We start from the raw sequence: 26,571 nt of genomic DNA, 5'->3' as shown, positions 1-26,571 counted from the left end.
ATACGATCGTTCGCAGATATCGTGCAGGATCGTTCGTCGTTCGTTTACCAACGATAATAATTGGAAGTGTGTACGTAGCTTTAGCTATGCCTTGGACTTGAACATATGTGGCGGTTTCCCTGTTTAGATGCATGCTTTGACCTAATGTATAGTGCTATGCATTGTGCCTTGCTTTATGCCCTATAAAAGTAATACTTGTTCAATTGTTGATGTAACAAGGGTGCTGTATAATATTATCTTTGTCCGTTGTCCTTTGTTTATGTGTGTGGTTCCTACCCCCTTAATGTTAAAAATAAATAAATAAATACTGGATAATATTTTATAGATACATTTAGCTACAATAGAGTGACATCACAGTTATGCTATCCTGAAAATAGGCAGAGATACAAACTACTGCAGGGAAATCTCAGCACTGAAAAACACAATGGACTTAACCTCTCTGAATCCACACTAACCCAAAATATTTCATTTTTCACTTGAAAAAGTCATTCTACAAGTTAGATTTCATTAGTCTACAGGCAGTCCTTGTATTTTTTTATTTTATGCATCTTTTTGTCCCTCAGGTTTATGCAGCGAGCATAAAGGAAATCGCAAACTTGCAGCCCGAAGAAGTTCTGTAGAGGATCTGCCTTTCCCACTGCAGTCTTTGTTCCAATCTTTATGTGAGCTGCAGGGAGATGCAGCTGTAGAGTGGAATATTCACACTTTGCCTGTATCCAAAGAGTTAAGTCAGATGTCTCACATGGATCACATTCTTCTCAGCACTCACTCAGGTACAGCAAACAAAATGAGCAGTTCTAATATGGAAACCTGTTTTTTTTTTCTTGTCAGAGACCCTCCTTTCCAGCTTAGTTTATCCTCTCCCTAGTGCTCCAGTAGAGCACAACACTTTCAAAAACTGGGGTAATAAAATGTAATACTTGCTAAGATTCATCTAATCACACTGGTAAATAAAATAGGTGTGTTTTTAAAGCAATTTTTCAAAATTACTTAAAAAATAAATATTTTATATGAATATTTCAACTTACCACTTACAACCAGCAGATAAGACTATGCTTATCTTTCCTCACCGGGATTTATTATTTTGCAATGAATGGCCTCTGTTATGAATACCTGGAGTTCTCTAAGCATCACTACATACTGTATGTAAGAGCAGGGACACAGGTTGTTCCCTCTCTAACAGCAGAGGTGACTTCTCAAGATTTTACTCAAGCAGAAGCTGTAAGCATTTACTAGAAATCCCAGAATATTCTTTATGTGAAATAATTATTGTGTTTATTTAGAAAATGAATATTTTTAAACAAATAATAAATATTTTACAAAACAATGTATAATTCATACATTTATATACATGTCATTCTGTGCAGCTTCTTACATGTTAACCATACTTTTCTCTATGAATAATGGTAAATTAGGCATGTAAATTAAACCAATAGCAGCATCCTGGGGAAGTGAGCCTTTCCTCATATAGACATCGATCTTACTTTCTTACAAACAAAGTGCTGTTGCTAAGAACCTCAATCACTGTGAAGAGGCTGGAAGCCAACATATTGACTCTCTTGAAGGAACAATCCATTGAAGGTCATGAAAGGATTAAAAGAATACAGCAGTCAGAAAAAGAACTCTATTCAAGCATCACAATGGTCAGTGTTTTCCTGTACATTTTCTGTGTAACCAGTCCTTAGCTATATAACGCCCTGTATTCACTTTAGATTAATTTTGCTGGAAACAATCTTTCATGATAATTTCCAATGATAGGAGTATGTATGAGCCCTGTACACAGATTGCTGTTCCATTTTATGATGAAGGGAGGGGAAGGACGAGTGGTTGGCAACCCACTCCTCCATTGACATGCATAGTAGTCGTTCCTGATCATTGATGGGCCAGGGTGGACTGATGATCAATGTACACATGCTAGATTTTCATCTTGTATGACTGATATGATATGTGATGGCACATTGCTTGACATTAACATTGAACTTTTTATATCAGGTGCAGAAATGCTAGTTTGATAATCTGAGCTTTTAGTTCAATATTATGGTAGTCTAATTTAATCACAGAAATAAAAATGGTTAGTCTTTTTCTAATGAATATCATTATAATAAATTAGAGTTAGGAAATTGGCCTGGGGATCAATCAATTTCCTTGGCACTGTAAATGCTGAGAAATACTGTTCAATAATGCAGCAAAATTAAGAACTAATGCCTACATTCTAAAATGGGTTGTCGCGCAAAGTGCTCATTTGTAATGCAAGATATGAAGATGATGCCAAGATGAAAGGAAATAGAATAGAAAATGTCAAATGCAATCTGCCAGTGTTGAAACATTTAACGTCTGTTTTTGCAACATCCAAGCTGTCATTTCTATACAACATGTTTATTGTTTCTCTGGATTACAAGCAAAAGTGCTATCCTGATCCCATAATTGTTATCAGCCATTATGCTCTGAGAGACACGTCTAGTCATTCCCAATTTGGTTTAAAGTTCAAATATTTATACGCTCTGATATCTAATGTACTATTTTTGAACTTTTTAGCACTAAATCAACACTTCGGTCAGGTTTAAATATAGTAATTTGCTCCTGTGCCTTGTTAGACAAATTATAAGTCAGACCATATATCTTTTTAAAGTCAAAACAAACTTTAAGAACTATAATTTACCAGGGATTTTTGTAAGAAGAGTTTTTTTAAGTAGCCCCGGCATGCTTAAACTATACACTATCCCATAGTCAATGTACAGATAGAAAAAAAACATTGATAGCAGGTAAGTATAGGAGCTGGTAAATAGAAAAATTTTTGACAATAGTTTACATCAATAGTAACAATAATACTAATAATAAAGAAATAAAGAAAGTCTAGTTTGTTATGAGTAATGACAGTGTTATCACTGAGTGAACAGGTCCTCAGTGGAAATGTAAAAAAATTGCCCTGGTACATCAGGGCTTTAAAGGTTTGAGACTCATAAATCTGTTGTTATATTAATTCAGAATTTTTCTTTTATCTGTTTTAGCTTTTCCTTCGCCACCTTCTGTGAATTTATCTGCCATTTGCACAGTAATGTATTTCAAACCCTGTATGACTATGAGACGTTGCCAGGAGTCCTGTGAAGTTACTGGGTCCTCGAGGTACCGCTGGTTCCATAATGGCTGCTGTCAATGCGTTGGGCCTGACTGCTATGGATACGGCAACAAAGACCCACTGTGCCAGCAATGCCATCCCAAGGGATTACCATCAGTGGTAGAAGGTGATTCACAGTAATCCTGGTAAAAAAGGGGGTAATTAGAGGAAAGAACATGACCTAAGCAAATCAACTCATCTGTTTCCAGACACCTATTTTACAAACTGAAAGTCATGCATGTCACCTGGAAATCTCCTTGATATGCAGTATGTACTGATTAAATTAGTGTGTGGATTTGCATTAAACAAGTGCATTATTAGGAGGGAGGGGTAGCAGATTTCTAGAACAACAAAAGAATAAAAAGTTCAGTATACACATAAAAGTTGCAAATATTTTTTTGTGTAATTGCACAATTATCTAATTATTGCTGAGAGAGAAGATAAAATGCAAATGAAAGGATTGCTGGGTTGTAACACCTAAGCAAAGCATGTGTCTGTGTTCTCACCTAGCCTGCATCCTGCTGACTGAAGTACAGAGCTCATTGATATGCATTATTTTTAGAAGCTACAGCAGCACATTAACATACAGCTGTGTGCTTAATATATATATCTTTGTGCCTTGCTTGTCTTCAAACTAAAGACCATTTTTTTTAGAAGTGCCTTTTTTCCACCTAGATGTATTCTTTTTTAGTGCTATTCACAGAACATAGCTTTCTGAACTGATCCTATAGCATTTAGGTGGTGATGCACTGCAGCCTCACCTACACATAATGCAGCTGACAATTGTGTGGCAAGAGATTGAACCCCTACCTAAATGTTCGTCGAGAAGTTTTCTAAATAAGGTTATATTGATTTTTCATGCTACATTAAAGTATTTTGAGTTGACCTACTGAATTAGGCATTATTACGGGATTTCCCAAATGGCATAGGCATTTTTTATGTCAAACCACCTGTCAGTGGCTAGCCACCTTCCACTGGCATCTCTGCTCCATTGTACCTCTCGCTTTGTTGCCAGCACCAGCATGTAATAGACTCCTGGCTGATATAGCACACAGGAATTATTTTATTATTATTATTATTACACAGTATTTACATAGTGCTGACACATTACGCAGCGCTGTACAAAGTACATAGTTACGCCACTAACTGTCCCTCAAATGGGCTTACAATCTAATTTACCTACCATAGTCATATGTCATTACCACAATTCAAGGTCAATTGACTAAATTACTACTAAATGTTTAGAGCACTCAGTTTTAAACATTTACGGGTAATGACTGTCAATCCCCAGCTGATCGGCTTCAACAGGATGCAGAGGTGACATTAGGGGACTTGTATACCCCTGATACCTCCTTAAAGGGAACCTGTCACCTACACTATTATATCACATCAATGAAAAAAGTCAAATGTGTCAAATATTGTACAATAATCGCACTACACATATTAGATAACACTGAGAACAGGTAAGAGCAATTATTCGAGGACCTTCATTTGTAAACTCTAAACTGATGACCTGTAAAGGCTGTTAAGAGTACCAAAGTTTCTTGCTGGTCCATCACAATTTTGAGGCTTGCTAATTTTGATATTTATTTCTTTACGAAACTTCATTTTCAATAATGTATAAAAAAATGATTATTTAATGATTTATTATTTTGATAAACAGTAATGCAAAGATTGTGATATAAAAAGCTGAAATTACCAACACATTTTCCTAGTGTCTCAGAAAATATATAGTGGCCTAAAATGTATATTAAAGCGAGTATGAAAATTAATTTAAAAAATCAGCCTTAGCGGAAGGATCAAAGCCAATAAAAGACATAAGATGACAGTCTTACAATTTGGTAATGTTTTTATTCTAAGTTAAAAAGCAGAATGCTAATGCTTAAACTATGATAAAAATTATGCCATGGCTGTCCAATGTATGGGTGCTACACTCTTCCCCTCCCTCTTACATTGTGTATATTAGAATATTTGTGCAATTACAGCAAAACTGTGCAAAAAGTCTTTGCAATACAGTCATATGTTGTTGTACATTCAGCCATTCTGTGTTGTCTATGGTCAGCATTAGACAAAAAAACATTTGTAATTCAGTAGAAAAGTTTATTGATAAACATCTGTCAGTATGGTGTAAAGGGACAGATGCTGCTTTTACCCTCTGAGCCCCCAGCACTGCTTTAGGAAATGTGGGCAAGGAATGCTCTATTCATTCTACCCTGAACTATTGTTCTGCCTCAAACCGCCAACAGATCCCTCCGAAGTTCCAGATCATGTTATAATGTTTGTCTTTGTAATCACTCCACAGTTTTTTTTTACTGTTCTGTGGTATAATTTTTGGTACATGAATATGTTATAAATGTGCACGACGTTACCAGCTGAACTTGTTTCTTTTTTTTAACTGTTGGTATTTTTTTTTAATTAAACATTCTGCTTTTCTGAATAGACACATCAAAGAACTTCACAATTATTGCCATTTTTAGTGAAATGACTGATACATACAAATTATCACATAATGCACATGTTAAATCCAGCTGATTTGGGACAACTAATGTTTAGTGAATTTAAATGTTTTTAATTAGTGACGTGGTACCTAAAATACCAAAAACATTTAGATAAAATAAAGGTAAAGGTTTGAAAAAAATAAAAAATTATTAAAACAAATGTTTTAGCTTTATTTGCTTCTTATTATCAGTGCTGTCTAGATTTTGTTGTTGTGAATGATATTTCTATACATATTATATAATATATATTTCTTCATATATTAATAGGATAAGGATGCCAATAGGCCATTGGGGGTAAGCTTATAAATATATATATATATATATATATATATATAATGTTAGGGATTATTACCAAATAGTAGGATGGCACACAGGCAACTCCACACAGCAAGTTTGCGTTAGAGCTCCTGTCCGTATTTATTTAGGAAAATGGCAAATCAAACAGTCTCCCCCTGCAGGGATTGGTGTCAGCAAACAAGTACAGTGACTGGCACCAGACAGACAGGTTGAAAAACCTGCTCCATATACAATTGGCCCCCAGCTAATAAGGCAGCATTGGCTTTCTGTCCCTGCTCAGCCACCTCCCCTCCCCACCAAAAGTACCTGGTAATTCCAGACTGTCTACAGCAGAATGCCAATCCTATGCTCCTCGATCATATCTGTAAGGCTGACCACCTTCTCGACTCCACGAGCTTCATTATATTCACTGTAAAATGCAAATTTATTAAATCATATTCAACTAATATTTTTATTTTTTAAAGTCCTGACACTATTTTATTAATTACAAGATACTGTAAACAATAGACTTTTAGAAACAAATCTCAGATCCAGATGTGCATATACCATACTAGTATTGGTATGCCACGACACACCATAGTAAATTGGTATTCTACATGTATTAGAAAATGCATTACGTCTGAGAGATCATCTAACTCAGAGACCTTTACTATCAAAAGAGCTATTTTGCCCCCTCTTCCATTAAAGAAAAATAGTCTGGAGCCGCAAAACATAACACAGCTTATACATTTGTAAAAGTTTTAATCTTTTTTTTATATTTTCCTGTTACAAAAACAGAAGACAACAAACAGAAGTGCAGTGTGCATGTGTAGGCCTACTTTGAAATAAATTAAACACTGAACTACTGTATGCCCCTAGTATCATGATTTATTTTATGAATTTGTGCAGTATTTTTTGTATTTCACTGGATGTAATATAATCATGATTAAAGTAATCAGTAATCTTTCTTGTATATACTTTTATATTTTAAAGTCGGGCAATAATAATTCATTTTTCAAAATTCATAGGTAATTTATTTGGTAATTGGTAAATATATCAATAAGTATTTAAATATATATAAAAATATTAATATAATATTACATAAATATATTAATATATAGCCTACATAATTATGTATATCAAATGTTTACACACAATTATCTATATCAAATATTACATTGTATGATTAAATCTTAAGAATCTTACATTTAAACAGGGTAGATTTTTTTGATGGGCAGGGTTTTTTTTATGTTCTGACGATGGTCTAGCGATGAAATTTTAGAGGGTGCTAGCCACAGGTGTCCCCCACTAGCACCTCTAATTTTGTTGACCTGTACCCCCTTGTTTCTAAGAAATTGGGGTTCAGGTGTTAGAAGCCTCCAGCAATGTGTAACAGGGTAGATTTTTTTGATTGGCAGAGTTCTTTATGTTCAGACGATGCCTTAGCAATTAAATGTTAGGAGGTGTTAGCCATAGGTGTCCCCCACTTGCACCTCTAATTTTGTTCACCTGTACCCCCTTGTTCTTGAGAAATTGGGTTCAGTTGTTAGAAGCCTCCAGCAATGTGTAACAGGGTGGATTTTTTTTTTGATGGGCAGAGTTTTTTATGTTCTGATGATGGCCTAACGATGAAATTTTAGGGAGTGTTAGCCACATGTGTTCCCCACTTGCACCCTTTAATTTTGTTCACCTGTACGCCCTCATTCCTGAGAAATTGGCGTTCAGGTGCTAGAAGCCTCCTACAATGTGTAACAGGGTAGATTTTTTTGATGGGCAGAGTTCTTTATTTTCTGATGATGACCTAACAATGAAATTTTAAGGGGGTTTAGCCACAAGTGTCCCCCACTTGCACCTACATTTTTAATTATGTACAATTCCCCGTTTCAGAGAAATTGGGGTTTAAAGTAGGGAAGGGGACAGGGTAGTGTAGTATGACATTTCTAGTTTTTTAACAGGTAGGTATAAATTTGGGGTTTGCACCTCCTTGCTATGTAAGGTTCCGCAGGGGTTCATAATTTGTATGTTTAATTTCGGCCTACTAGACACACTTACTTTTAAAACAGCAACCCTGATTTTCAATTTTCACTAGTTTTTTTAATTATGACCCCCATATTTTGAAAGTTGGTAAAGGTGGAGATGAAATTTGGGGCTTTGCTAGCTTTGAAAGTCCCCTGTGTAACCTGAAATTTTCAAGTCGGTAGGACATACTGTTTAGGAGATATGGAGGTTTGTACTGGGAGAGATGTAAGGCTGCACAACATGACATGCTACATTCACACACACACAGCTGTGAAACTTTCCTAACAATGACGTCATTGTACACACCCCTTGGTAGATTATTTTCACCAGTAGATTTTTTTGTTAGAACACTGGAAGGGGAATCCCCCTTCTCCACAGTGTCTACCGGAAGAAGGGGGTTCCCCATCAGGGATCTCCCGTCGGCGGCCGAAGGGAACCACAACAAGGAGGCTGAGGAGCCGCGGGTTGCCGACCCCTGATCTTATGTTCTCCTATGGAAGGGTAAAATGTTGGGATATTTTGATTTTGTTTTATTAAAAGATCAATAAAATGATTGATTATTTTTTAATAAAAATGCATATATTGTTTTTTTGCTGTTTGTATCTAAAACAATGTTGAAGTTCTGCTTACATGAGTCTCTATTTATTAGATGTTTCCATGATTTGCCAAACTGAAAAGTAGTTTTTTTCCTCATTTTGTCCACTTAGCAGCATTTTTAGTTATATTATTCAAGGGAACAAGGGGTGAAGGAATGTCCCTTACTTTGCATTGGGAAGAAGACTGTCACGCTGTTGTCAGGGGGAGTACGAATGTCCCCTACATTAATGTCAGCGGGAGGAGGGGTCCAAGAATTGGTGTTAGTGGTTAACAAACCTAAAGAAATAAAGAGCGAGGCCTGCTTTACTGGTTCTGGCTCTGCCATATGATGTCAACACCAGCATTGTGTATATACTATCATATCAAGTGTGAGATCAATGAGCTCCACAGAGCCTAGCAGACCCTCCATCTGCGCTAATGCTGGTGAATGAGAAATAATGCAGTAGAAAAGAAAGCGTACTACCCAAACCTATACGTTCACATGTGTATTTGTGCAGCTATTGTGTATTGTGGTCAACATGAAACATTTTTGAGCATTAGCAATTTTTTTCTGCGCTATAAAAATGCCACCACTCCTTTTTATCTTTATGAACCAAATATTTTTGGCACAATTTTTGACTACATTGAATTGTTTTTTTTTTCTCATTCAAACATTTTATAAGTGAGGTACATGTGTAAACATTTCTAGTGTATAAGTGGTAATTGTGATCATCAATATGGAAAACATGTTTCTGTAGTAATTTACAAAGAAATGCTTTTTGATTCAATAATTTGGCATTTTTCCATGGGAAATCATCCAGCACCCTTCTACATTTAGTTCCATCAGCTGACTGAGTGTTCCTATTTGTTACTGTAATACAAACAACCTAACAGTTTATATTCTCCCAATGTACGCTGTTGATAAGTCAGTCTGTGAATAGCAAACAGTTCTGCAACATCACGTGTATTTTGTGAATTGTGTATTAATTCCCCCACCTCCTAGATTGTAAGCTCTTCGGGGCAGGGTGCTCTACTCCTGTATCACTGTCTGTATTAGTCTGTCATTTGCAAACCCTATTTAATGTACAGCGCTGCGTAATATGTTGGCGCTAAATAAATCCTGTATAATAATATTAATACAGCTTTGCATACATACATGCCGACTCCTTCATGAACCCAGAAATTTTAAGGCTTTGGACCACTTTTAAAAGATATTGTGTTTAAGCCAAATATCCATGCATCTTTTCTATCAAATTTGGACAATCAGGAGAACCCAACTTGCTACCATTCTTTTTATAAACTCTAAATAAATGGCTTTACGCACAATCATCTCCACAAAAATGACTGGGATTGGCTGCATTAGTGGCCAGGAAGACAGCATGCTATGAATGAGAATGGACATTGGTATGCAGCACAGCAGGGGAATGGAGCCCAGGAGAGATAGCTGGAGGCACAGGAAGTGAGGTGCTGCAGCTGGCCAGGTAGACATATCGTCATAGAAGAGATACAATCCCCCTCCACACACATCCCAATTACTTCACTAGGTACCAGGGATATTAATAAGAAAGAAAAGGTAAGCCAAAGTGCTAGCAATTACCAATTGTATACATGAACAGCGTCATTTGTGCTAATGACCCCAGAACAAATCTTGCCACATCCCATTTACTGTTTACTTTTTTATTTGTTACAAATACTTTTGTATTTTTATAGGGGATTTTTTATGCAATCAATGAATAAAGTTCTTCAATTTCTTAATATTTTATGGTATCCACATCAATTAAAATCCCAACATCAATATTATAATAAAAATGCAAATATCCTTCTCCTCCTTGAATGAGGTAATATCACCACATTTTAATACCCATATTTGCTTTTACAATATGATTCCTTCCACATGACCTCATTATGTATCTCAACGTGTTTCAGAGATCAGGAATTTAATGGTGGCGACAAATTGATAAAAATTGCTAGCTCCTCAGCCAAATGGCTGTATTACCTATTTTGAGAGAGCAAAATCCTCATCCACAGAGACCCAGACTATAATTAGATGTATTGGCATGTTGGAATTGTTTTTCCAAAATGTCCTCTTTAATCTACCTGGGCAGGTAGACACGTGATGATGGAAGAGATACACAGTGCGGTCACCGATTCCTCCTTACAACCTATATGTCAGCGCAGGACACAGTAGAGATAACAGATCTGTGTCAGGGTTGAGCAGGAAACATATTATTTTTTTTTAAAAACCTGAATTTTAATAAAGATGTCATGTCATAATGTGCTTGAACGTGCATGCATTTCTCCAGTGGCAGATGTGATCAACAGGGGGCCCCCTATAGAGAACTGACTAGGGGGCCCCTGTTGGGTCTGAGCCCTTTGTGCAGCATTGCACCTTATGTGGTCCGCCCCTGCATTCCTCACTTGAACAGGGAGGTGAGCACTTGTTCCCTGAAGGTTAAAGGTGAAGTCTAAGAATGAAGTGTGTAGCCTAAGCTTATGGGGTGCATTGTTGTGCCCCTAGGCGTACATGCACAGGGTACATTGGGTATCAGTACACCATTATCAGCTATTGTTATATTACTCACACTGGAGCACAGCTCCCTGGTCCGCCCCAGCCGCACGCTTCCACTGCTCCAGCCAATGGCAGCCCCGGGACACGCCCCTTGTGTCCGTACAGCACAGCCAAAAAGCACCGCCCACTCCAGCGAGAACACGCAGACGACAAGCGCGTGCCGCTCACTCCTCCCTCAACCCACCTCCGCCTATTCACCAATCACAGAGAGCGGTCAGGTCCCTCCCTTCCTGTGTTTACACCAATCGGCGGCCGCCCTACTGCTCCTGTGAGTCTCCCGGCCCGAGCTTCTTCGTGCATCGAAGCCACAACAACCCGGCTCTACGAGCAGCCTATGGGCGAGCTGTGAGAGAAGCTGGACAGAGAAGCGGAGCGGAAAGGTGAGTGAATGGCATTGTCGGAGCCGAAGCCCGCCTGGACTGGAGCCCCAGGGGGCGGCACACACACAATACGAAGCTTCAGGGCAGCGGTGTGAAGTGAGTATGGAAGAAGTTCACAGGAGGCTGCTGAGGCAATGCTGGCTCCTCCTCTTCATACACATTTCTTCCGACATATGCCGCCTGTGTTTATTTACAATCTCTGCTTTATTACTGCACGTGCCCCGCTCCTCGCCCCCCTGCTCGTGTACCCTGCCCCCCCTGTGGCCCCTCCACACCCCAGCGGCTTGTTTTCCCTGCACTCAGGCCTGTCTGTTGGGGGTGCATTAAGTTTCTCCTCCATTGGGATGTTCTTATTTAGAGCTGGGATCTCTTCATCTGCTGCTTGCCTGGTTTACATATCACACCCGCACTCCTCTTTCCATCTTTCCATGGATCACACAAGTTGGACAAATTGGGCAAAACACAAAACCCCAGGATGGGGGGGGGTCTGCATGTCTGCATGCCTGCATGCAGTGTGACCAGCTCCATAGCATGGCAGTGTAGGGGTTAATGTGTGAGCAGCCATCGGGGATGATGAGTGTGTGGATGATGGGAGTACTCGTTGGCGCTCATTTGTCTCGGTGGCCCCAGTGAGCTGTGAAATAAATATGGACCGATCTACGGCTCCTTTGTTTTTTACTGAGGGAGGCGTAGATCTGCGAGCAGCCATAGACCAGCAGAGATGATCAGATACAATCCTACATTGTATGTATAGGGCTGTGTTCAGTGTGGAAATCTTAATGTTTATAAGAAATCTGGGCTTTAATTGTGGTTTATATGATGAAGCCCGCAAAAAATACAAATAGGTGAGTTGTAATGGACGAAATCCATAATGAGATCTAGACTAGAGGAAAACATGGCTTCCACTTGCCCGTATGGTTGCATGCATGAGTTGAATTGATCCAGTGAATCTGACATTCACTGAGACATTACCATTGAAACACATGGACCTAAAATATTCTCTACTGAGAAAGTTTCAGTGAATGTTGAATTGATTGCTTTAAAACTAGACCCCCTAATAATTAGGATGGGGAAGACCCGTGTTACTCACCACTCTCTGTTCCCTCGTAGGGAGTGGCCATCTTCTGTCTCCTCTTCCTGGAGGTGATCTGCAGTCTTGATTGGCTGGGATGACTTAACTCCCATGTGCCTGCCATTCATTCCCAGCATGCGCAGGGCAAGCCAGGATTGAGCATGCACAGCTCCATTTTTTTTTTTTTTTTTTTTTTTATAGATACCTGGATAGATTATTGCAGAAGTGACATGACCTTTGTTGCAATAATGACCGGCCTGATGATGGGCAGTGTTCTCCCCGGCCACTTTTAGCTGGGCGCATCACCCGGCACATTTCAGTAACCATCCGGCTGATTTTGGGTGGTTACTGGTGAGTTGGGTCACAATACAGCCGCTGCCACCTGCTTACAGCTTCTTCCCACCCAGCTGAAAAACAATTCTGGGTTGAACAGAATTTCGAAGTGGAACTTTAGTTTTTTAAAAAAAAAAAAAAAATGGAAGATAAGGATTTTAGTCATTAGAGACATGCTAAGTTTCTTCTGTCACATAACCTCTTCTATCTCTTAGTAATTGTCATGTGTACATTGTCCAGCTCTTCCACCATGCAATGTACACTTCCTTTTCAATCCTAGGAACTAGTACTTCTGTGCAGAGAAGTCACATTAGTGGCCAAAGCATGCCATGGAAAGTAAAAGTGAGGGAAGACCTGCTACACAATGCTGGAGAAGGGCGCGCTTGTAAGGTGAATGAGCCTGAATTTGGGTGTTCAAGCTAAATGCGTGCAACATGAGCAACTTCAACTTCATTAAGTGAAGAGCTTGTTTTTCATTGTTTTCTGTTCTAGAATTCCCCGGTTTATATTCTGTACTGTCGCTAAGCCTGGAGAATCTTGACAAGTGACTTTGTCCCTTGGGGGATGCTCATTAATCACCATATCACCATACGTTGATACCACCAGACCTAACTCATTAACAAAAATGGAAGAACAAAAGTCAGATCAGGATATTTGTAACATTAATTCTCCCGGGATTAGATTTGTGAATTTTTTTTTCTTTTTTTCTTCGAACATTTACTTTTCTGTGTATACTAGATAAACATGCATGTGGGCAGTGATGGCCGGCTCCAGCTTATCTCTGTTCTGTCAGCAGAGAACAATGGGCAATGGGCCGAAACCCACAGGACTGAGGTGACAGCTCACTGTTAGATCAGCTGCAGCCATTTCCTGGTGTATTGATTGTTGCACAGCATTGAACCTAGAGCCTCCATGTAACACTTTGATTCTCTGTAGTGATTTCTTTGTGATGTTTGCTGATTTAGATTAGACTTAGGGTGTCTTTTAAAAACAATTATGTAAATGAAGCAAAGCAGACATCATTTATTGGAAAGTTCTAATGAACTAAGGAGAGTCTAACGTGCAAGTATGATATAAATGCTTAGGCAGGACTGTCTGCTGCATTGTACATAAAAGCTTGATGCAAACACTTGTGTTTATTCCTGTGATGAGGGGAGGAGAAGTGCGGCACCTACAGACAATCCTGTTACCAACTTATCTCCAGGGACAATCAGATAAGTTTTGTACCTTCTCTGATTAATGTTCTCACTTTTGTATCTACACCTAAACCAAATGGTGTTTAGAATAATGCATTGTGTAGAATAAACAACTGAACTTCCTTTCTTCCTGTCTACATACATGGAAACCAGTTATGGCTCCTGAATTTCATTGTGTTGTCAGATAATGACAGCGTTGGTCCATGCCTGGGTAATGTGCTGTAATGACCACTTGTGGACTTCATTAGAAGCCAACATAACGGGTTGTGAAAGCAAGAACACATGTAGGAGACAGGGATAGCACCTTGTTCTCCTTTTACTAGAAAGTTCCTGATCAAGGCCCAATATGGCAGAATCGGCACGTGTTACATCGCTGTACATTTGAGAATGGAGAAAACTCTCTATATAATTTTAGCATTCGTGTTTATGAATAGTGAAAACGCAGGCATGTGTTTGATCAGACGTTTTCATGAGGCCCATGATTAGAGTATTATCTCTTCTTCACGGAGTACTCGGCTTTCATGCACTAGTTAGACAAAGTTGGCCAAAGAAGTTTCCATATTTCTGTCTTCCCTTGCTCTGCTATGTCTCTGGCAAATATCTAGCATCTGTATACAGCATAGGGATGTTATACGTAACGGGAATGAATAGGGGCTGAAGTGAGTGTTACTAATACTGCTCACTGACGCCAGATAGTAAATATACAATTATTTTTGAACCAGCACTGCCATTCGAGGCCTCGAGCTGTTCAAAGTGGTGCAATGAATATCCAGTGCCGCTGTATTGTGACCCAACTCTTCAGTAACTACACAAAAATAGCGGGGTGGTTACTGAAAAGTGCCAGGTGGTGTGCCCAGGTGAAAGGGTCTGGGGAGGACACTGGGAGGGCAATTCTCTCTGTAGCTAGGCATATAATATTCCATTTTTCTTTGATATTTGCAGTTGACTAAAATATTCTATGTACCATCTACTTGTTTAATATTGATCGGTGTTACCATGGTTCAATATGACTAACCTTTTGATAAAGAAAAAAAAAACATCCAATCAATTTTCAATTGACATCAGTGTTCTCCCCAGCCCCTTTTAGCCAGGCGCAGCACCCGGCAATTTTTAGTAACCACCCGGCAGTTTTTATGTGGCTACTGAAGAGTTGTGTCACAATACAGGGGATGCCACCCCCCTACAATTTTTCTTCCCACACGGCTCAAAAAAATTCCTGGGTTGAGCACTGGACATTTTGTCAAAATATTGATCAAAAATGATTCCTATCCTTTCACATCATAGAGACCCCCCCCTCCCCACAGCTCACCTCAATTCAGTCACGTGCCATCCTGATATTTTTTTCTTCCTCGTGCACCGCCATCTTCTGCTTACGTCACCAGATTTCACACTGCGCAGGCAGGACGTTGTGTGATGTATCCCGCTGTAAATGTATCCTTTTTATATAAAGTAAAAATTTGGGTGATGGGTCTACTTTGAGAAAGGTGCCATAGGGTAAAATCATAACACAAACTTTAATGAACCCTCTGCACAGAAATATATGCACATAGCATTGTTTTACACTCAAGATCTATTTTAAAATGGAGAAATCTGTGTTTGCAAAAAAACTGCAGTATTGTGTGCAAACCAGTTTACCTGGGCAAGGATGTCTCCATTACACACCTCTGTACTCTTTCATTAGGTTTGCACTCTCACAGTTTTGCAAGAAACTTGACTGAGGGTCTCAACTTTTCACCCTTTAGAAAATGTTTCTGGTTGGGAGATTTCCTCTCATTCTCTGATCACACAAGGCACCACATAGAGAAGAGATTTCACCTCTGTCTTAGCAGAAGTCTCCCAAATAGCTACGCACACAACTTTACAGAGATTTTACCCCTCTACCAAAAAACATAGCAAAGGTTAAGCTCCTAATGAACTGTTTAACATGCTCTGTGAGTACGGACATATAATAATGGTAAAATAAACCATGCGATTTGGTTTCGTAATTTTAATTTAGAGATTTGTTTTCCTCATCCCTCCCCTGTTCCTTGCCTCCTCAGTACACAGAGCTCATGTTGGTACCTCCTATTCAAGTCAATAGGACATTAGTATGGCATCCAGGCTTCAGAGACAGCAAATGGGTGGGGGCGGGGGAAGCATCCCTGAGTATTGAAGGGACTAGGGACACTTTTTTTTTTTTTTTTTTTTTGACATGCATGTAAGCCAACAAAAATATCTCACCCGTTCTTTAAATACATTACTCCAGTTGCATAAACCCCCCCCCCCCCTTCCCCTGCAGCTTATGAGTTGGCCTGTGTTGTCACAGGTTGGCTCCCTTGTAGCCCCGCCCATTCACCTGTGTGTGATGTCAGCACCTATTTATACGCTGGGTGTGCACTCGCTTTCCTTAGTTACACCTTGAGCAGAGGAGAGCAGATGTGACGTTGGTGGAAACTGCCGGTCATCCATGGAAGCCTGCTTACCCCCCATTTACAAGCAGTATATGGAATAGCGGTCATGTGACTGCTGAAAAGAGAAAGGGGTTTTAACATAGATTTTTAACTCTGAACTTTAGGTAAGCAAATATTGTCCAAATTCAATAGATTGGAAATATTTGAATGTTGTGCTCCAAGTCTTGTTACAGTGGCACTGGGCATTTACATACATTTATTGAGAATCTTATGACCTGTGGCAGATTCAATGGTTATTTTTGTTTTTATTCTTCTAACAATATTTGTATAGGACCAAAAGCTAAAAAGTAATCCTTACTGTTACATTTGTGTGTGTAAATGTGTGACTTTTGTTGGGAAATTTAAACGCTATGATAAATTGATTGTTCAGGAAGTTTGTGCATGATTAATCGTTTGACCCAAATCAAGTGTAATGAAGACGTGAGTGTAGTTGATTGATCGCAGTAAGAGCCAATTTGTATTCTGTTGTGTGCAAGATCTCAGAAGCAATTCCTTTGCCGTTTTTTCTTTTATTTAAACAAAGCTATATACTTATTGACTCTGATATTAAAACAATATCTGAAAGGTTCTTTTACTATAATGTGTAACTCATCCCTCTCTGCCATAAATAAATTTTGAAACTGGGTTTTTTTTATTTAAAATTTTTATTTTATTTATTTGCATTTAACTTGCAAGGTATTTGCTGATTTGTTTATTACTTGTTTGTGTTTTGCTACATTTTAACTTAATTTGAATATGTATCAGGGTGCTTTGGTCTGCCTATTGTGTTGTAAACATCAGTAGGTGTAAAGGAGTAGGGAGTGGGGGGTGTTGGGTTTCTGGGTAGAACTCTTGGTATTCCAATTCAGTGGACAGAAGAGGTCAGGAAACAAAGGATGGAGACAAGGGAGCTGGGTGGACATCAGAGGCGGAGATAACCTTTTGTTCTCCTAATAAGCTTGCAGTGGATACATTCAGTCTCCTGAGTGTGGAGTTTTCTTTTCTTTTTTTTTTTTTTGGGGGGGTCTGCATTCTGTGGCCCACACAAGAAACATCTAAATAATGCAGTTACATTAAATCATATTTTACTATATGAAATTGCATGCTAGATTTATTAGAAGCCTGGCTTGAAATTTGGCAAGCTGCAGTCCTGTGCAATATTTCAGGGTCAGTGTAAATTTCTTCTTGGCAGCAGTGTGCCAGTTACATGCATCATATTATTAGCACCCTGGTGCCCCTGCACTGTATGACTTTTTTTGGTCTACCTTAATGCAACACACTATAACCTAATTATGCACCAGTTGTAAATGGGGTCGCTGGGTAATAACATGTATATTTATATACATCTAGCATTGAAATGTAAATGTGTCTTGATAACGGCTTCAGAGTTTGTACACTTGGCCTATAAAGACTCTGTTGCTTTGTGTTGTATTTTAAAATTGACCATACCATCCATAGGTGGATAGCAGATAACAAGGATACATTCATCAGTGTTCTGCTGCCATCCCAGAAATAGGGGGAGAGATGACCAAGGCCTAGGCTTTACTGTTTCAGACAGACTTCAAACACTCACATTGAGGTGTCTGAAAAGCACTTCAAAAGCTTGTAAGTAATTAGGCAGCCTCCATGGATGTTGTACTTTTTGTTTCTGAAGTTACAGCAGAGAGCTGAAACATGATAGATTTTCCTAAAGCTAACAAGTATCCTTGGGAGATGAGACCTAAGGGAACATTACAATTAGTGAGCCATGGTTTGGTTGTAAATCATAACCATCATTTCGGAGGCAAGTGTGTAGAGCACTCTGTGTTCATAAGAATGCAATAAATTTGTGCCCTATATTGAGATTGAATTACCAACTGGTTAATAGATTGGACAGGTCAATCAAGTGCAAACTTAGGCCTACAAAAGCAGAATCCCTGCCAACTCCCCCCTTCCCCAGGCAGCCTATTGTTTAATGTCTGATCTTTTCTTTAGCCTCTATTTTACGCATATGTATTGGTTTCCTGACCACCACACCTTTGCTTCCAAAAAAATTTATTTACACGCCAAAGTAGCATTGTAGCACATTCTGATAGAGTGAATGGGGCAAGGTTGAAAAGTATCATTAGCATGTTAAAGGGATCTTTTAGGTGATTGCATATTTAGCAAGGACTATTCACCAGTATTGCCTGTGGTCACCAACTACTAGTCTTTATTAAATGCCGACTTACCGTGTTTTGTTGTGCAATTTATCTGCTTGCAGGATAGTATCTCAATGGTGACATCATCAACATTCACTCCAAATCTCCAAAGACTGGCAATCAGAGATAGCAATGATTTAAAGCAGGACTAAAGTGTAAAAAAAAAACTACCTTTACTTTTGCAGATCTCTCTGGAGCTGACTTTCATACAGATCCGCATTCTGTTTTTTTGCCTCTCTCCACGCCAAGAACCACCATCTTTTTCCTTCTGGCTATGTAACAAAATCTCGCACTGCACAGGCGCAAGATTGGGTGACATAGCCTGCTGTAGTTCTAGTTAGTAAGCTTTGCCTCATATTGCCTATTTCAAATTTACAAATTTCCACATCCATGAGTTGCTGATGTCTGCGCAGCATACGAGCACTACACAGGTTTTCTTTTCCCTCGGTAACATTGAAGGGAGGAAGTAGACATCAGTCTACATGAAGCTGACTGCAATCTTGAATGCCTCAATCGGTTGCGGGAAAGGAGTCTGTCATATGTTGTGGGTCACTTATTCCTTTTCCCTTGCCCTTAGTCTTGGGGTTTACTCTCCACCTCCCATCTTCACACCATATTTTTTACCATTGAAAAAAAATTTTCTGCACGTGCCTAGGATCAGCATGTGCAAAAGGAGCAGCCAGAAGCGTCCTGGAATGTGTGACGTGGGCACTACTGAAATGTATTGTATCTACATATTATAGCCTATATATTCATACTAGACTGGTTGACTGCCACAATATTTCTATGGATAGCCTGCAATACAGTGGCTTACCTAAAATTTTCTTCCTATTCTGTACATATTTAGTAGTTTTATATTCAAGTCATTTTCTATGTACATGGGAAACATGCTTAGTGTTGTGCAAAAAATCGTTGATCTGTTTTTTTTTTTTTTTTTTTTTTTTTTGCTACCTGCATGTTGGTCAGTTTTTTTCTGTTGCTCAAATTCGGAAGGGATTGCAGGTATCTGTGAGCACATGCTCATCTTTATATGACAGGGTTTGGGTCTGAGCAGTCAATCGCCAACCACGAACACTGTCACAGTGTGGGTATATACCCAGGTAAACTCCATCATCCATTCCTGGAGCTTACCCTAGGATTGTCCTTTCAGCAGTAAAGTTGAGTGTACATAGTTGGGAAGATGCTCATTGGAAGACGCTATCAGTTTGCTCCCAATGGACAAACTTAGCCTTTCATTAACCTACGTTTTTTGCAATCTCCTCAGACACTTTACACAGGTATATGACTGTAGTGCACCCTCCTATAAAGCTATTTACAATCACATGAACACCTTTACAGCTTTATTAATAAACTTGATCTTTACATACATAGTTTTTTTATGTGCTTTTACGTTTCTTCATGCTAATTTATGTGCTTTCCATCTTCTACAGCTTTCTGGTCACTTGGTGGCAAAGAAATTCGGCCCTTTTCCTAACACTGATGAAAATCACTACCTGACATTGACGGCACTCATTGGATAATGCCTCCCACTTCTTCCAGAGTTTCTGCTCTGTATCCAGAGGATATTTCAGGATTTTTGTGCCTGCCACCTGTTTCTGATGATCTTCAAGTGATTTGGTCGCGGGCAGAGCTGACTGAAGAATTAGATGATCACCCTCAGCTTATCAAGAGCTTTAGCTTTTTTCCATACCCAAGCATACCTGAAATTGCTTTACTTGCGTTACGATTTGGTTTACAAATGGAAAAAGTAAAAAACTGGTTCATGGTACAGAGAATTCGTTGTGGCATTAGCTGGACTCCGGAGGAAATAGAGGAGACACGGTCACACCTCAATTATAATCAAGAGCAATTGCATTTCAAGCCTCTAATTGCCCTGGCCAAGAAGTCTAATGTGCTCCGATCAGAAGAGTTTTCCATAGCTACTCTAAAAGCAAGAGCAAGACAAGCCATAGCTTCCCGTGCTTGTTCATCATCAGGTAATAATTCTCCAGATTCTAAGAGGATGAGATTAAGCTGTCCACTTCCAGACAAGGAACCTCTTAGCGTTGAAAATACCTCTCTATACAGCAGAAAAGTCATTAGCAGGAACAATGCAAGTAATTCTAAACATCCTTCTCCCATCTCAAATACTCATCCAAAGATAAAGCAGGACCTTGACGATGTAGTAAAACAACCTGGTGCTCCCTTTATGTTGGGAGTGGATGGGAGAGAGACGAATGCATACAATCCCTCTGTGGAAGAACAAATGTGTTCCTCTTGGCATCTGAGCAATGGTGAAGAATTGCAACTTCCAAGTTATATTGATCAAAATGGAAACCTTAGGAGAGAGGATAATATGGGCAGACGCCAAAGAAAAACTAAGCAACAGTTGCAAATTCTGAAATCCTTTTTTTTGAAGTGCCAGTGGGCCACTCGTGAAGACTACATGATGCTGGAGGATATCACTGGACTACCAAGAGCAGATATCATCCAATGGTTTGGTGATACACGCTACGCCCTTAAACATGGCCACCTGCGATGGTTCCGTAACAGCATGCATGAGCGACCTTCTTGGTTGGATGACCCTCAGCAAAACAGTAATGTTAATGGAAGACAGAGTGAAGTTCCGTCACCAGCCTATGCAATGCCTTCTGCCGTGACAGATGTGCCTGATGATGAGGGAATGGCATCATCCAGTCAAAATTCAGGAAACACTGTAGTAAGTGAGGAAATTTCTGATGAGGAACCAACTTTTTCTGGAAAAACTAAATCTGGGCCTAAAGTTTCTAACTTCAAACTTCTGGTAAAAGACTTTTCAAAACCTAAAATTCAACGCCCAATTTCATCTGAACTTCAAAAAAAATATGACGTTTTAGAAAAGTATCTGTATGTACATCCCCACTTCCGGGAGCAGGACTTGGATGCCTTAGTTACAGAATCTGGCTTAAGCCACCAGCAAGTACTGGACTGGTTTTCTTACAAATCAAAGGATTCAGATGAGGTTGAGATCTGTGTTGTTGAGGAGGATGATGGGGATGATGATGTTGTCATTCAGGACTAGTGTTGAACTGCTTTAACCAGTGATGTGGAAAATGTCATACAGGTATCTTAATTAGCAATAGACTGAGTACAAAAAAATTTATGCAATAAAACTATCGTTATTGCTAGAGCTCACATTATAAAAAAAAAAATAACATTTTATATATTTATTTTTTCACTAAAATTTCTTTCAGCTGGCAACTACAGCAAAATGGTTGTGGAATGATATTCCATATTTGTTATGCAGGTTTGCAAAACTACTGTGAAGAGTTTCCACTATTTTGTTCATAACTAGCATGAATACCGTTGCTCATTGGGCAGTGGTGCTGGATCTCGTTTTCTGCCCTTTTTGATGTTCTGTAGACAGTACTGTTTTAAGTATTCCTGCAAAGGTCCCATAAGAAATGGCTGGTCACCCAGTATTTTACAGGTTGTGTGGATAGAGTCTTGGAAAGCACAGATATTCTGCAGTTTTAGGTCAGTAGTTCTAGAAGTTTAAGAAGTCTGATAAGTTATAGACAACTTTATTTCTGTTCTCAACATGCTCACATAAAAATGATGTATTATAGACTGTTTAATGTGTTTTAAGTTGTTGAAACTGAAAAATATCTAAATTCACATTTTTGTTTTACCATTTTAACTGGCATAGTAGCAGAACAATAGCAGAATCAGGTGATGCTGAGGTCGACTGCCGAAACTCTAGGCCGAGCTATACCACTCAGTCACCTAAACCTTACCTAAAGAATGTTTGAAGGGTTTTACTTTAAATAGCAGCATGTTAGATGATGAGTAATAACATTTTTATTTGTAGTAGCATCCTTGGGAAGTAGAACATTTGTTCTTTTATTTTAAGATTTCAACTGTTGCCAAGTTGCTCCAAGGAATAAGACTGCTGGTACACGTGATATAAAAGAACATTGGAGGAGGAAGCAAAACATTGGGTTTTATTTAGTAACCGAGTACAGCATATTCAAAGTAAATCGTCACATGGTAATGAAGGTGAAGCTGTGCTGATTTCGGCCATCAAATTATATGTACATGCAAATGATTGGGTATTTCTCTTTACTTGGTGACAATTCACCTTGCAAAGCTCTGTTGGTAAATCAATCCAATTATTCCATCTCACAAAAACATGAATTCTCCATGTTGTCAGATGTGATTTGAAATCTGTCTTCTGATTTCATTGCACTTCTAATGTTTTATAGATTTAGCTAGAAGCCTAGATTCAGTCTATTTTTCCATTAGTTTTGCATAGAATCTGTCAAGATTTACATATTTTGTATTCCTTTAAGGCCGATCTGACCCATGTATGTGTTCTATGTAACACTTGCCATCTCAACTGATTTCCCAGCAGTGACCGATGAGAATAAAATCTGCCATGTAGAAACATTTCCTGTTCCTGAAATCTCTGACATCCTATGTTTTATTATGTGAGATATTAGGCAGAAGGAGACTTTATAATGGGGAACTGCTTGTAGACAAACTATGGGAATGCTGACCCTTCAAACATATTTGGCTTGGTTGTTACTTTAAATATCTTAAGTGAAACACTGGATCGTCAAATGCTACTTCTGTCTCAAAAAAAAAAAAAAAAAATGCCAAAACCTTTGTTGTTAAAATGAAAATGTTTAATTTGCTTAACGCTAATTGCTTGTAAGTTATATTTTTACTACTTTAAAAAGACATACATTGATATGCACACATTAAGATTCAATAAATAAGAAAAAGGCACATTTGTGGAAATCATTTTCAGGCTTCAATAGTCTGCTGGTCAGGAATGAAGCTTCTTTTCCTAACATCCATCTTTTGGTCAATAGAGATATAAAGGGGGCCGCAGTAGTACACTGGAAGCACACTAAGCTATGGGTCGGCTTAATTCAGCCACTGAGTGCCGATATACCCTGAGCTTTGTAACATTAGGTATTCATTGTGGGGGCATGGACCAAATATGCTTGCACATTGCCTACATCTCATTTTGTCTCCTCTCCGAGTTCATCCGGTAGGAGGGACAATTATTTGTGACGCTCAAAGTAGAAAAAACATAGCTGCTGGAGTGTTTTGTCAAAATGGCCATTTACAAAATTTGCTTTGTTGAATTTTAGCCCGAATTCTGCTTTTCTTAGTTAATCTGCAATGTTCTGCTTATTCCACAAACAGGGCAAGCTAGAACTACACGATGTGTATGCTACCCTCACTAACCCTAATATAATAGTAGCCCAATGCCTTCCCCTAAACCAGGTTATTTGGATCACGCATCCAACTAGTTCAGAACACCTGAAAATTGTTATAAGTTAGTGCACAGGTTTTAGTACAGCAATACTTGAGAAATAATATTACATTATTGAAAGCTAAAGAACTATAAATTATTGCATGTAACACTCTCTTAAAACAACCAAGAAATATTTCCACATGCCTCCCTAGTTCACAATAATTACATTTTTAACGAACATGGTATAGCCACTAACACTTTGAAATGCAAGTTCATTTTTTTTCTTGGTAGAAGCTGTTTTAAATAGATCAAAATTCACTAAACTATTGATGTTTTAGGAAATTGGAATTCCAGTATTGTTTTTTTTAATTATTACTACTATTATTATATATGAGGATCGAATATATAGGCTTCTGTATATGAAGTCAGCCTGAAACCAGTTAATGCTAATTCTACAACTAAGCTTATTTGGAAGAGAAACCTGTCTAAGGAAGGCACCCTCACTGCCAGTAAGGGGGCTGAGAAAATAAAGCACAATGTTCAGCCTCCATTTAATTTTTAGCAAGGAGGATGTAAAAGTAGGAGATGGGCTGCATGAAGTAGGAGACTATAATGGAGGACAGTATACAGAATTCTATGTCAGCAATGGCAGTCATCATTACTATGTTCAGGACAGGATTCCTTTAATAACAATTTGCAAAAACTTTAGCATCTACTCACAAATTGATTGAATTTGCTGTGCAATCGCAAAGATCCAATAACGGGCTGATGTAATTGAATCGCCTAAAAAATTTCTAATAACGTGCACCTATTTTCATGTTTTGTAATTAATCCAATAACATAAAACATGTTTGTTCCCAATGGCAATGCTCATTCTATGTTAAAGCTACATATCGCTACTGATTCACTTGTACCTTCCCAGAACAATGTATTTCCTAGGGACACTGCACGCTTGTGTAAATTTTACATTATGCTCATTTTTATTTCGGACCCAGAAATATCCCTGAACCCATTAGGTTGTCTTGCTTGATATTGCTAGAATGCAACAGACCAGTAGTGCTTATAAGAAATCCAGTATCACAGACAGAAATTTAATGGAATCTGGTGTCAGGTTCAGCTGGCCAGCAGCAGGAAAGGTGGGTGAAGTGAACAATCGGGAAAGGTGGGTGAAGTGAACAGTCACAGTGGTTTTTCAGGTCCACTGTAACATTGGTCACATTTAATTATGTGGGATAAAACTATGTACACTACATCTATCTGGTCTTCAAAAAGGAAGCCAGGAGCTTGGTGTGGAAAAATTGTAATTTATAAAAATAATGCCTTGTGAACAAAGTCTTGGTTTGTTAAAGAGGATCCTTCCCAACAATTCATTCATGAAGCCTCTAACACACACTACAGTTTAAAGCAGAATTAGGTCTGGCATAACAACAAAAACCTGGCTCCCGACTGTCCACATATTACTGTAAAGGTGACAGCCAACATTTCCATTATGATCAATGTGTTTAATCTCCCTGAAGCAGTGTTTCTCAACCTGTCACCTACTAAAATTATTGTATTTACATCCTTCAATACATTAGTGTGATTGTAGGAAGAATTATTGATGTCCTTAAACAGACCTGAGAAATCTATATTGTTTATTGCTCAAGGAACCCCTAGCAACCTCTGGAGCAACCCTGGTTGAGGAATACTTCTCCAAATAATGGTTAAACTTTGCTTCGAAAGCTTTATAATTCACTTAAAACTAGTTGAAAGATTTGCAAACATTCTACAAGCTACAGCCCATGAGTACAAGGACTAACAAACTGGTGGAAAAGACCCTTTTTTTAGAATAGAATTTAAATCGATTTTCCCACCACTCATTAATTACCATTTGCTTCATAAATATTCACTTACTTTGAGACAGCTTGTGATTGTTGATGTATGTTCTTTGTGTACGACGTCATCTTCTATGAACTTCAGAACTGTTGGAAGGTGTTAGTTTTTTTTTTCCCCTTTCTTTATTTTACCATTTTACTCCACTTATCAACAAACCTCATTTTTATTCTAAATTCTACAAGCAGGAAAGGAGAGGAGTGCCGGATACATTTTGGTAAATAAGGGTTTTTGTGGTGCTTTTCTCAGCCACTGGACCTGAGCTGTTGGTACAATAATATTATTTCAGCAGTCTTCCTAATACGTGTATTCCATATTGTTTGTTATAGCCAAACTCACATAAACCAAATGAGTTAAAAAGCTTGAAATGTGTCCAATGCAGGCAATATTAAGTGAAAGTACTTTTCATAGGCTTTCCAAAGGGCTTTTGGCCCACCCTAGTCTCCCAAATGTTTGATGCAAATTTGGAGTTCCTGGTAGTTAGGGATAGGGGTGCTTGCATTCCTCATCCCAGACTGCACTGCATCATGCCCGATCATCCCAGCTACAGGCTGGATCATTGCTGAGGAGGTGGGGGGGGGGTTCTGCGGAGGACTGGTATATAGCAGTCATGGTAAATACTGGCAGCTTATAGTGCCTACCTTTTTATTTCAATATGTTTCACACATCCTTTTTTTAAATATGTTAGATGGATGGGAGAAATTAATAAGCTGGCTACTGTTATGTTCTAAAACACAATGAAGTGTATATTGTATGTCTATTTTAATCTGAAGTGTGTCAAATTTAAAACACTAAAACTTGTTCAATAAATTGTTTTGTTAATTTTTAA

The 26,571-nt window shown here is 38.6% G+C and overlaps 2 protein-coding genes and 1 long non-coding RNA gene across 5 annotated transcripts in view; 2 read left to right on the top strand and 1 right to left on the bottom strand.

Moving 5' to 3' along the window:
- Positions 1–5,813, top strand: part of LOC140333414 (twisted gastrulation protein homolog 1-A-like) — an 11,003-nt gene extending 5,190 nt beyond the window's left edge. For both annotated transcript variants that reach the window (XM_072415089.1, XM_072415088.1), the window contains 2 exons: positions 564–773; positions 3,009–5,813. In XM_072415089.1, coding sequence (XP_072271190.1) covers positions 564–773; positions 3,009–3,256 — 458 coding nt within the window. In that variant the 3' untranslated portion in view covers positions 3,257–5,813. The remainder of the gene's footprint in view (positions 1–563; positions 774–3,008) is intronic.
- Positions 1,250–11,310, bottom strand: LOC140333415 (uncharacterized). Its single transcript, XR_011921351.1, has 3 exons — positions 11,067–11,310; positions 6,217–6,319; positions 1,250–3,258 (listed from the first exon to the last, which is right to left on the bottom strand). It is a non-coding gene; the product is annotated as an uncharacterized lncRNA (long non-coding RNA).
- Positions 11,303–26,571, top strand: HOMEZ (homeobox and leucine zipper encoding). 2 transcript variants are annotated; one of them, XM_072415087.1, is made up of 2 exons: positions 11,303–11,433; positions 20,074–26,571. In XM_072415087.1, exon 2 carries the CDS (start codon positions 20,163–20,165, stop codon positions 21,681–21,683), a length of 1,521 nt encoding a protein of 506 aa, XP_072271188.1. In that variant the 5' UTR covers positions 11,303–11,433; positions 20,074–20,162; the 3' UTR covers positions 21,684–26,571. The 2 variants fall into 2 exon arrangements, with proteins under 2 accessions (XP_072271188.1, XP_072271187.1); XM_072415086.1 differs by having other exon boundaries at positions 11,344–11,529.

The sequence above is a fragment of the Pyxicephalus adspersus genome, chromosome 6, assembly GCF_032062135.1.
Source record: "Pyxicephalus adspersus chromosome 6, UCB_Pads_2.0, whole genome shotgun sequence".
Taxonomy (NCBI): domain Eukaryota; kingdom Metazoa; phylum Chordata; class Amphibia; order Anura; family Pyxicephalidae; genus Pyxicephalus; species Pyxicephalus adspersus.
The sequence above is the reverse complement of the archived record's forward strand: the minus strand, read 5'-3'. Positions and strand labels throughout refer to the sequence as shown.